This window comes from Pavona decussata, unplaced genomic scaffold (assembly GCF_977016875.1).
Source record: "Pavona decussata unplaced genomic scaffold, jaPavDecu1.1 SCAFFOLD_175, whole genome shotgun sequence".
NCBI classification, from domain to species: Eukaryota; Metazoa; Cnidaria; class Anthozoa; order Scleractinia; family Agariciidae; genus Pavona; species Pavona decussata.
Genome location: NW_028145586.1, coordinates 4358161 through 4370669, shown reverse-complemented (window position 1 = coordinate 4370669; position 12509 = coordinate 4358161). Strand labels below are relative to the sequence as shown.

General features: G+C 36.3%; 2 protein-coding genes across 2 annotated transcripts in view; one reads left to right on the top strand and one right to left on the bottom strand.

Moving 5' to 3' along the window:
* The window catches only part of LOC146463768 (uncharacterized), a 225952-nt gene that overhangs the window by 117488 nt on the left and 95955 nt on the right, over window positions 1-12509 (bottom strand). The window lies entirely within an intron of this gene.
* On the top strand, window positions 7292-12261 carry LOC146463775 (uncharacterized). The gene is made up of 3 exons (XM_085084374.1): window positions 7292-7373; window positions 10084-10298; window positions 12220-12261. The coding sequence occupies exons 1-3, from the start codon at window positions 7292-7294 to the stop codon at window positions 12259-12261; spliced, it is 339 nt and encodes a 112-aa protein (XP_084940500.1).

Genomic DNA, 12509 nt, shown 5'->3' with positions numbered 1-12509 from the left:
CGGCAAATTCTCCCGCCGTTTTTGAAGTTTGTTTTTATCTTTTGACAAGGCGAGTTGTTTAAATCAAAAGGCTTACTTCAGAGAAACGAGAGCTTGTATCGCATACGCTTATGGAAGCAACTTTATAAACGAACAAGAATTTGTACTTTTGTACGACTGTCACAAGTCAACAAATCCAGAGTTTCCGTACTGGAACTACGACAGGTTCGATTTAAACGAGAAATCAAATGACGAATGCAAGGCCGAGTTTCGTTTCAACAGGGAGGACATTTTTAAACTTGTTGAACAGCTACAGCTACAGCAATTTACTTTTCATCCATACCGTGTCGTGCTTTGACCGCTTTCAGTGTTGTTTGAACTCATAGCGTTTGCCATGGCACTGTAGAAGGTCGTTTCATAAACGAAAACAGACAAAACAATTGAAATCAAACGTCAAGGAAATGCCCCTAATGTGATACTTAAATTAGCTGGCAAATATACCCGAATTATCGAGATAAAACTTTGAAAAATAACCACACCTCCTCCTGTTTCTAAGACGCCGGTAAATCGCTCTTACCAACGTCGTCGACTTTGGCGCGAAGCTGGCATGTACTCAGAAAGGCATGCGCAGTGAGCATGTCACGCAATCTAACGGCGGCGTCGTGCAAAAGTCGTCGATTCGTAAACTCACAAAAGCTTTTATTTTTGCATAAGCTTAAAACTTTAACAGAAAACCGAAAAATTTGTCAAAAGAATCTTTGCTTTTAAGTTTTCAAAGGGAAAATAACAGAATTTTGTAAACAGCGAAGAAATTGTCACAGCTGTTGAAATTAATTGTGCAGTTACTTAACAGAGCAGGTTTCGATCGACGAAAACAAATTTACATTCACCTAGCCGTAGGCCATGGAGCTACTACAGGCATTATTTCGCCCATCGCCAACGTGTTACTGTAAGTCCTTTTCGGACCCCTAAGAATTTGCTTCTATATTAGGTTTTTCAGCCATTTTGTAGCTCAAAACAGTTTCTTTCCAAATGGAGGCGCTTTCAGTCAAACAAAACTAAACAAAGAAGAACACGGCGCGAACATTTGAATGGTTTCCAGTTCTGATTGGTTGGCTGCGTTAATTTCTTCTCTCTCATTGGCTCAGAGCAGCGGAGCAGAATTCTCCATTTTAGCCCGCAAAATAGGCCGCAATGCCCGATAAAATTATTACAATGTTCATTAGTCCCTTTGAAAGATACATAAAAGAATAACCAGACATTCAAAGAAATCTCGTTATCGCTTCACCAATCGATAAAGATAGACAACAGCCAAGTTATCTTATACAAAAGGAGACCATTTTAAGACCTGTCTCGAGCTATTGATACATTAGCCAGTCATCTTCTAGATTTGGCAATATGCTTGTGGAAAGGTTAAAATATTTTCTGACTATTAAAAGGTTTTTTCTAAAGGAATATATACCGTACAGCGCTGCTTTTAGGCTCTGCGCTCGATAAGATTAAACGAAACCTTCACTTTCGATATAAAATAGTTACATTGCGGGAAATATCATTTAATTTCAAATTTCGTTGGGAAACAAAGAAATAGTACTTCTGCACCAGTAGAAAAGTTCATAACGGTTTATTATTTGACTTTTTACTATAAAGGCTGAAACGTTTACAAGGTTTTGGTTATATTATCGGCTATTACAGCCGTCCTTTGTATCTAATTGCTCGCAAATTTGTAAGTGTCCGATCGCATGTCCTTCATGGCAAAGACATAGCTGATTATCAGTGTTATAACCAGAGGCCTATTGGTACATTTCAAATTCAGGTATAAAAAATATATATAATGACGTTCATATAAGCAAATATCCACCACGTGCACGAGAAGTCTCCAATAACCATTTCCCAGAATTGAAACTAAAAAATGTTCACATAAACTGCCAACCTAGTAGACAAATCTTCTTAGGGAATCCGTAATTTCAACGCGTATGAATTTATACCATGTTTGGTAGTACGAACAATAAAAAGACCTGTAAAACTTCTTCCGGTGGCTATATTGATTATCTGATTATGATATTAGTTTGTAGTCGCATATGATTCAATATCGACTGTAAAGACTTAATTTATTGGCCTTCCCCAGTCATGACAGACCATGCATAATCACACTTGATTAAAAGTAAAGCTTATGATATCCAAAAAAGGATCCATTATATTTTATTTGCATCTCTTCTCATGGCTTCTTAGTCTACACTGACGCTATTATGAGAAATGTATCCACGTGTTATCATTCACTGCTTTGTTTCTCTCTCAGTGGTTTACTTGCGTTTCTTCGGTATGATGTTGAAGTTGATTGGTTGCTTTCTGTACGACTGTGCGACATTCACTTCCGTTCGTTACAAGTTGTTCTACACTCGCCCGAATTGGCTTCAAAGCGTATGTAAAACGTTTATCTCCGGTTATGAAATGAGGCCTCAAGGTTGTTCATTGTTTAAGTCATAAATGTATTCAAAGTTTTGCCACAAGTCAATGTAAAATGAGGTGTCAGGCCTTCTCATCGGTCAAGCCATAAACGGATACAAAGGTTTTTACCGCATTTATTAATAAATATCCGGTGACGTTTAATAACAACATTGCCTTGAGTGATATAACAACTATGCTGGCAATTTTCCATGTGTTATGTCACATTGGATAATTTAAGAAACGATATTTGTTATTGTTGTTGTTGTTGTTGTTGTTGCTTGCTTGCTGTTTAATTTTTCTTCCAAGTCATGTTACTATTTCCTGTTTTCTGTTACATGTTACTGATGGAAAATCGTGTATTTTGTGTTAAGGTGGCTTCCATAACTTGTCACGTGTCACGTGTCACGCATTAAAAACAGCAGTAACGGCTTTACGCATATGCCAATGTCTTATTCAAGCAAACAGAATTTGCATATCAAATGCAGCCGCCTATTTACCCGTTTCATTCCAGTTGACAGGTGGTTCGTTGTTATTATTGACGAACCGTGACGAACTCTTACCTTGGCTGAACATAAAATTATTTGTGTCTTATTCTGAAACAGGACAAACGGGAAAGTTTGCTGTAAATGGATATAGGGCTACGCTCGAAAAACGTGTAACGAGGATTACACGCTTCATCATAAGCTTTGTACACGGCGAAGTGAGTTAGGGTAAGTTAGCAACATCGTGCTAGGTGACCTAGTTTTCACTGCTGTTAACTTCGTCATGAAACCGAAGGAAATGTCTGTTCAGCAGCTTTCAGGAACGCATTAGGATTTTACCTGCGTTACAGACATATATAGAAGATATTACACGGTGGCGCGAAGATATGATTTTTTTTTCGAGAGGTAAAAACAATATTTTGCCAACCAGCGCAGTGAGTAAGTAAAATATTGTTTTTTAACACGAGAAAATAAAATTCATAAGTTCAAGCCACCGTGTAACCTTCTTTCTATTATATAGACAAATCTATCCGTCGCTATTTTTCACAGACTGTTTGCGCAGACAACTGTGAAAAAGGGAGAAATGGCGTCATCAACATCCTCACTAAGGAGGACGCAAAAAAATTACGCCATTCGGGTCCCGGATGTTTTTTTCGTATGAATTTTACGAGTCGTGTATTTTCCAGTAAAACACTAGTGTCTATATAATTATAATACGCAGTATTACAACCACCGGTTTGTATAGCGGATAAACAGCACACCAGGAGGAAGCAAGTCAAAAGATTTTCCAAACTGATTTAGAGTGGTTATCTTCAGAATTCTTTTCATACCACAATGTTAAAGGAATTGCCCGAGAGCTTTCTTTGAATGAATACAGTCACAGTATAAGAGACATGCACAACTATTCGCTATTGTTCGTAAGTACGTTTTTCTTGACATTGAATGCCCGACAAACTGTAGAATGCTATGACCATACCAACTAACGATCGGGATCTGAGTCTGGGAGAATAAAATGATGATTTTTTTTTTCACAGAATTTTAATTTTTCGAACCCCGTTCTCAAGGTATAGTTTTAAACGTCTTGGCGCTGTATGTTGAAAACATTTTATAGTTTATGAAGGTTTATATGTTTCGCTCTATCGCTTTACCAAGGAAATAAACATGTAGGATTGCATCATGGTATCAATTACTTAATTTTAATTTTGGCTTGACGAAACAGCATTCCAATTCCAAGACTGTACAATCAAGATTTTATGCAACGAAGCTTCTTGTTATGCTTTCTGGGGTCGTATTACAAGCCAACACAGTTTGAACTGATAACTTTATGCTGGGTATTTGGTATATCCGAGGTGCTGAAGACTTTTGAACTATCCTAACTGGTCTTAGTTTTACTTTAATTAAAAGACATCCCTTGAAATCCAAAATAATTAAAATAATTCAGTTTGAGAAGACGACGACCGTATACAATATTTCGTAAGCGATAGTTAGCAAAAAATATTCTACTTATAGACCCTATGCAAAAAGTGGCTAACACTTTAGTAATCTTTTGTTTGCATTCAAATTAGCCCTACTAACCTCGTTTTTGAGTTGAAGAATCAAAAGAATATTAGCCTTGGACGATGCTAGTGAGGCTTATGCAGGCAAATGAATGTTTAAATGTCAGTCATTTTTGTTTAAGGTCTATTTCTCAGTTCTGCATCAAGTAATTATAAGTGCAACTCGTAAAGTTGATATTAAATTCAAATACAATGCGCTCTCGTGGAATAGTTTTTTTAGGCATCTTGAGAAAACAATATTCTACTTATAGACGCTATGCAAAAATGGCTGACATTTAGCATTCTTTGTTTGCGCATGCATTCAAATTGGCCCTACCAACCTCGTTCTCGAGTTCTAAAATCAAAAGAATATTACCCTTGAACGAGGCTAGTGAGGCTAATTTGAATGAACGCAAAGAAATTTAGATGTTTATAAGATATTTTTCTCAGCTTTGTATCAAATAATTATAAGTGCAACTCGTCAAGTTGATCTTTAAAATTAACTAATTAATTAATCAAGTAATTAATACGATGCACTCTCGTCAAATAGCCTTTTCTTAGACAGTTTGAGAAAAAAAATCAAGTTATGGTTAATCGATCCTGAAACTAATGGAGTAAGAAACAAGTTACAAGAATGTCAAAGACTTTTAAGGAGAGCAAGAACATTTTAGTGGTGTATGCGAAAACAGAGGTATCTATGAGGAAAAGGGAAATCCTCTTTCTTCCTGGAATACGGAAAAACTTTTCAATTACTTAGTGATCAAAGAACTGTTATGTGGTGGTAAGTTATAAGATGTCCAAAGTCCTTCCAACTCAAAGAAATAGATCAGTATAATCTAAACAAAATGGATATCTGGTTTGGGATTTTACAACTTTCTTCGTTAATTATGAGAGATTTTCGAGTCCGCTGCTTTGCGCCAAACATCACATCCTATGAAAAGAGTATAGCAAACGTGATGCTAAAAGACACGAGTCCTTCTTTTATTTTCTCTCTTATTTCTTTCTTTAACTCTTTTCTTTTCTTTCTTTTTTTTTTTTTTTTTTTGAGCTATTATACACACAAACACAGTTTTGTTTTAAATAGTAGAGACTTTAAGCATCGACGACGGGAACGGCAACGGCGACGGAAAAACCGAGGAAAGACTGAGGAGAGGACGCGGTTGCGTCGCGAAATTGGAAACAGTTAAGCAGGCGCAATACGACGACAGCTTCCCTCGAAGAGGATTAAATAGGATGGGCGCTTTCCATTCACCAAAAATTTTCGATTTGAATTTTCGGAAATTTCGGTCTCGAATGGAACGGGCTTATTCTCGGTCGGTTTCCACTTTTCGGGGGTTGTCCTAAATTGTCGAAAATCTTTTCCGGAAAAGATGCTGTTCTGTTCGATTCCCACCCGAAATTTTCGAAAATTTCGTCGAATTGAAAGCACCCATCAAGTTTTCGTTAAAAGAAGTCAGAAATCGATTTTAATAATGAAATAACCGATGGAGAATTTTTGCTGCTATTAACGAGAACGTGTTTGTCGGAGTTGCAGTTCTCCGATGTAAACAATTCAGACCATTTGATATATTTTTAGATCGTAATAAAAATCACCGATATAACTAGAAATAGTGACTAGATTAACATTAATTTACTTCAAATGTTCTGCATCGAAGGCTGGGATTTCAAGAAACACTTTAGCAGTGCGAGCACGCGTGAGAATTTCGTTATCTTTACATCTAAAAATTTGAACTGAAAACTACGATATGACACAGTGGTTTGTGGTTTGGATGCTATTTTGAGCAACATAGACTGTTTATTTTTCTCCAGCTTAAATGTAAATTAAAAGTTCTAGTGTGTCTTGTTTTGAATAAGAAAAAGTAATGTTACACTGATGTTAGAGAGACACATCGATGATTAGTGTCAGACTCGCAAGTCATTTCTAATTTTGCAGGCATCGTCACTAGCTTTCTCTTTTGAAACAGCCGACTGATGAAGTTATTATAGTTTCCGAAAAAATAAAACAAAAACTCAACGCGTACTTTACCTGCAGTATCCTTAAGTGCCAAGCGATATTAAAAATATCATTTTTTCGGGGCGAAACGAAGGTAAAATATGTGAAATGTTACTCACGTTTTCGGGCAACGCCAAACGAAGCTTTCTCACGTCGGGCCCCGGAACAGAACGTCTAGATATTTCCCGCCAGACATGCGCAATGTGACATTTGGGTTTTCCCTCACAATCTCACGTCGCCGTTGCCGTTCCCGTCGTCGATGCTTAAAGTCTCTAGTGATACCGCCAAACGGTCGGTGTATTAGAAGTTTGGCGAAAATTTTGCGTGAACAATTTTTTGAGGACACTTGTTTGTTTACTGTCGCAATTTGTTGAAATAGACTAAAATATTATGAATTAGTTCCCGAAAAATGTTCACCCCATAAGATATTTTTTATTAAAAATGTCTCATTACATTAGCTTTGATACTTTTTTCCCTCGATTTAGGATCGACATGCTAAGCGTTCTTACCTTTGTACGTCGGCTATTGATCAGATTAACACAATGCTAGCACGTTTATTTTAATTAAAGACTTGCTCTGTACAAACTAATTTATGCTTAACACCTTGACAGTGTCTTTACGTTTGCCAACCAAGAAATGAAAGATACACATTAAAGATGGTGGCATATATTAAAAAAGCATTTACATCAAAAATAGAGGCAACTTAGCTTTCCTTTGCAAAAACGACACTTAAACGCCCGTTTCATTTTGTAGAGAAGAGGTTAAGTTGTTCTAACACAAGCAATTCTGTTTTCAGCCATCACAGAATGATTCGACAGCGTTCATACCCGTTGTGTGTATGGTCTATATTTTCTATCATGGCTGTCTTTTTCTCCGCTGTGGATTCGATGATAGACCGGAGTTCATCGCAACGATCTGCTTATTTTCAAGCATTTGAAGGTAATTCAAGAGTTATGGTAATTTTAAAATATTTTAAACTACTCTTCGAAGGTGTTGAGTAATTATAAGTCACAGAAAACGTCTGCGTTGGTCACTACTGGCTATTTCCATCGGTATAGATTCATTGAGTCTCCCAAACATCAACGAGAGCCCTTCCATTGAGCTCAGTATAGATGGTTTAAAATGAACATCGTCTTCAAAGTATCACTGTGAAAGCAGAGTTAAATGTGACTTCAATTTTTATTTGGATTTCACAAGCCTATTTGACACGCATGTTTTTCGCTTGAGAAGAGAACTCGTCGCTCGACGATTATAGCATATCGCTGACTGCTTTTGTCATCTTCATTCATCCTTTTTTATGGAAAAAATTTTTTGAAACTAAAAGCAGCACGACTATCCGTGTTGGCTTTTAGAATTGGAATATTTTTCTTTATAGCCGGCCAGTTTGTATAATTGTGCATCTAGTTCAGTAGTAAAAACTAAAAATAATATATATATATATTTACTGTGATGATCCAGGATGTCCTGAAATAAATAATATACGGTGCGAATTGTAATTTTAGAGCTTAACATTAAAAGAAAAAAAGCGCCAAAATAAAACCACAACACTTAGCCTCAATTCATACATCGTATTGACTTTAGTCAATTCAAAAAGCATTGAAGCCCTACAAGAACAAACGTGACCAACGAATGGCCAAAATTTTGAATAAATTTCGTTTCCTATGAACGTAACTCGAATTATATTCAACCGGACTGAAACGGGATGAGAATAAGCGGTGTCAAGGTATTACAAGTAAGAACAACTTCCAACTTCCTGCAATCTGATGCATATAGCAATTTCTATTTTCTCTCGTAATCTGCCGCAGATGGGTTCACTGTGCGCTAACTCGAACGGGCTGAATTGCAAAGTTGCCCCGGTTAACAATTTTTTTTGAGTTTTGGGGTTTAAATTAGTGCAATACAGCCAAGCAGAGAAAATTGCATGCGGGTAATTTTTGCAAGGAAAAATAAAGTTGGATATATTAAGATTGTACTGTATACATAAAAATGTCAATACAGCTGTCTTGGTTATGAGGAAGCACTATATTGATAATGGATACCAACAATTTAAATCATAAGGGGATGTCAATTTGGATAATAGACCTGTAAAAAAAATTGTAGTTCAATCGTCAACTTACTGTCAGGCAAGAGTAGGACATTAGGCGTTAATGTTCTGAAATTCTATCCTTCGCGACGTGATCATATGGCAATTCACAATCTCTTTTGAACGCTTTCGAGAGACTTGCAAACCCTTTGACTAAAACATTAACACCAAATTGTATCTGTTACAAAGGAAATCATATTCTCTTGTCTCGCAATTTTCTTCAAGTTAGGATACCGGTATATTGTTTGTGTATTTCCCTTTTTTTTCTTCGTAGTGAAGAGGCTATCGCCATGGCAACTAGCAAGAGACTAAAAAAAAACCGGTATACGAAGATAGGGTTTAGATCCACGTTTCACCGTAAAGTTGTTCAAACGGCTGTTTTTGACCATTGCACTGAATTACTAGGACAATTTTTTCAGCACAACGAAAGGATACTTTTATCTCAAATTCTTGGAGATTTTTAAAATACCAAACAACGTAAGAACTGTTCAGATCATTTTGCTATTTTTGATCATGGCGATGTCGAGAAATGACTAAATAACCCACGATTTCATTTGACTGCATGGAGATTATTTGAGCTTTCACCATGTCTGCGCTCTTAGAGGTATGCATATTCCTTGAGTATTCAAAGCTGTTGTCTACTGTTTACAGGATCCCCATTATTTATTTAATACCTGATTATGTCACCCTTCACATGTTTGTTATAATGGGGTATGCTTCATTCGTTCGTTCGTCTATCCATCCATCCATCCTTCTGTCTGTCCGGCGTGTATCTATCCGTCCCTCCATCCTTTTTTTCGCTCGTTCGTTCGTTCGTTCGCTACTTCGTTCGTCCGTCCGTTAATCCGTCCGTGCCTCCGTCCGTTAATCCGTCCGTCCGTTCGTTCGTTCAGTCATAAATCCACCCATTCCATCGAAAAGTACCTTAAGATAGTTAGAAATGCGGTACATAAAATCAGTGTAACAAAACTACCTACGACTGGAAGTTTAATTAGTCATTAAAAATACAAGCAGGAAACAGGGAAACGAAATGATCATCAAAACCAGACATGGAAAGGATACGCTCAATTTGAAAGTAGAATTCCTTAGAAGATGAGCAGAATTTCATGTTTTGAGAGGACACGATAGTTTACACTTGAAAAACAGACGCTTCCTTGCTTATCAGCAATAAAAATATTTAGTTAGCTAATTTAGATATAAGTGATAAGTTTAAATTGGTTGGAAAGTATACCAATGTATTGTTCCAGAAAAAAAGAGTTCCTTAGTCCAAATGTTACTTTTGAATTAACTACTTACCTTTTTTTCCCTTTTGCTGTAACTTTCTGTAAGTTTTTATTTCATTCTGTTAGTTGAGGTTCACTCTTCTGTGTTTTAAGACAAATGCTTTCCTTTGATTAAGGTGGAATAAAGATATACTATTACTATAATTACTAACATTGCTATTCATTTTCCCACTTGTTTCTTCCCTCTCTTCCATCCCCCTCCCCCACCTCCCTCACTCACTTACACAGGCATTTATTCCTTCATACTTACCGTATTTCATACTGAAATCGTTTTTTTTTGCAGGCCATATGCTAGATAATCACGTCATCGGCAGCTATCACGTGACATCTGCATTGGACTGTGGTACCAGATGTCTGCGCCACACAAAGTGTTTATCGTTCAACTATAAATCAATCAGCAGCGAAGCCCACGAGTGTCAATTGAATAACGTAAACAGACTAATTTGCCCAGAGTGTTATCATGCTGAGCACGATGTCGTTTACTATGATGATGCTAAGGTACGAAATTAATATTTGAATGTTTAAACGTTAAACTCAATTCATTCGATTAGTAACAACTCAACTTACCTGCATACTCCTCTCTCAACAAAATGATATCAACCAGACTGCAAAACAGTCAGTTAATAAAGCTCAGTTCGCAAACCGGGTTCTGTACTCAACAACTTTAAAAGGTTGAAATCTCGTACTGTTAAAAAGTACGAGTGAATTTCGAAAGCCTACGAATAGCACAAAATTTTGAGAAAACAAAATGGTGCTTACAGTTTAAGGAACCGTTTTACTTTGGGCCATTTCCATAAGTCGGTTGGAAGCCTGGCAACCCCAAACTCCCCATCTCGCTGTTCTTAAGTTCTTTGGTAGACAAGTTTGGCGCGCTGGCTGTCTTCTAAACTTCTCTTTGGTACGGTAAGGTACAGAGAATCAGAGGCCCGCATCAAGAAATTCCCGATAAGTTATCAGACCCATTAACTATATTTATCAAATTCGGTCTTATCAATTGTTGATAATTTTGAGCACAAACGTTTCCAGTAAGTTCATAGAACTACAAAGACTTTAAATTTAAGTTTTCAAAAACAATTAAAAGTGAGTCTTGTTGGGAGACATTGTTCACACAGAATATTTTTCGACTCGGTAACTTATTGCGAAACAGGTCCCAGGTCCCAGGGGATGGGGGGGAGAGTTGAAAAAGAAGGACTAGCGGCCTTAAATAAGGAGAAGTGTGGTAGCCCTGTAAGACTGGTGATTTTTATTTGGAATGAAATAAAATCTTGCACATTATGTTAAAATCACGCATCAATAAAGCTTATCTATTGTGTTTTACGAAAGTCAGTATCTAAGTTACAAAAAGGATAGCTGAATGAGGAGAATACGAAGAGTAATAATGGCAAATCATGTGATTAAGGGCCTATAACAATATCGCACTAGCAACTCTCATATCGGTGAAAATATCTTTGCATGCCTTAGAGCTTCTGGAATTTCTGATTCTACAACGCATTCAGCTTCGGAAAACCACAAAAAATGACCAAAATAGGTATCAAAACTAAAAGATGAACAAAAAAAAAATATGATTTAAAAACATGAAAGCTATCATAAGAAAGTTGAAAGTCTTCATTCAAAGCAGGATCGTTTATTATGTCTTTCAAAAACTACATTCCATACGTCACATTTTGCACCTTGGCGATCTTTAACAATCCCCACTGTTTTCAATTATCCCAGTTGTACGCCATTTGAGTTTAGGGCTTTTTTCTGTTCTGATCACGTGTTTTGCCAAATCTGGTTGTGGCCCTTTAACCTTGAAAACCTTTTAAATATAAAAAAAATGGAACAAAACACTTCTTTAGTGAGGTTTGGGCCTCTTAAATATGACGATTAGAAAGTTTCCATAGCAACAATATGGTAGTTAAGTTAGTTCCCCGTAGGTGAATAAATTGGTCAGTCAATCAGCAATTAAAAAAAAAAAAAGTCAGTCGATCATTAGTTTCAATAACACAGTAACAATCATAATCAATTATAAGAAAATGAGAATTGGCAGTGAGTCTAAAGAGAGGCTCTTGACTTTAGGCACACAGTAATTTAGAAATTCATACGAAATATAGTCATATAGGGATGGTAGTTCTGTCCAGACAGGTCAATGGTTCGTTCGCTCGTTCACTCAGTCAGTCAGTCAGTCAGTCAGTCAACCAGAACTCACTTTAAACAATCAGCCCGTCATTAGGCCAGTAAGTCAGTCAGTCATTGGGTCCGTCGGGATGAATCTGTTAATAATAATAATAATAATAATAATAATAATAATAATAATAATAATAATAATAATAACAATAATAATATAAGCAATTATTCAGCCATTTTTAAGAGTCTGAGTTATTTTTACTACTGCTGAAAAGCGGCATAAATTTGACTATTAAAATCATTTTTCTTTCAGGTAAACAGCTGCATTGGAAAAGATGGTAATGTATTTATGTGAAATTGTATTTCCAACTTTTGTGGTTATCATTCCAAATTTTTGTTGTTTCTTTAGTAAATTTTTACCCTTAATGAAATCCACTTTAATTCATTAAAATTGTAACTAAACTACAAAACTAGCTGGAAAAAGAAACAAGTTAAAGATAAGCTAATATTGTTCAATATTGTTCTTATTTGTTTTTTATCCTCCTGTTGTTCTCGTAATGTTTATAAAATCTTTGTCTTCCATCGTTTTACACATTTTAATCA

Bases quoted from the DNA above. Each gene is read 5' to 3' on its own strand.
- LOC146463775 (XM_085084374.1), top strand. From the start codon at position 7,292: ATGGCTGTCTTTTTCTCCGCTGTGGATTCGATGATAGACCGGAGTTCA. The intron at 7,374-10,083 runs GTAATTCAAGAG...TTTTTTTTGCAG, and splicing joins TTATTTTCAAGCATTTGAAG to GCCATATGCTAGATAATCAC. The intron at 10,299-12,219 runs GTACGAAATTAA...TTTTTCTTTCAG, and splicing joins TTTACTATGATGATGCTAAG to GTAAACAGCTGCATTGGAAA.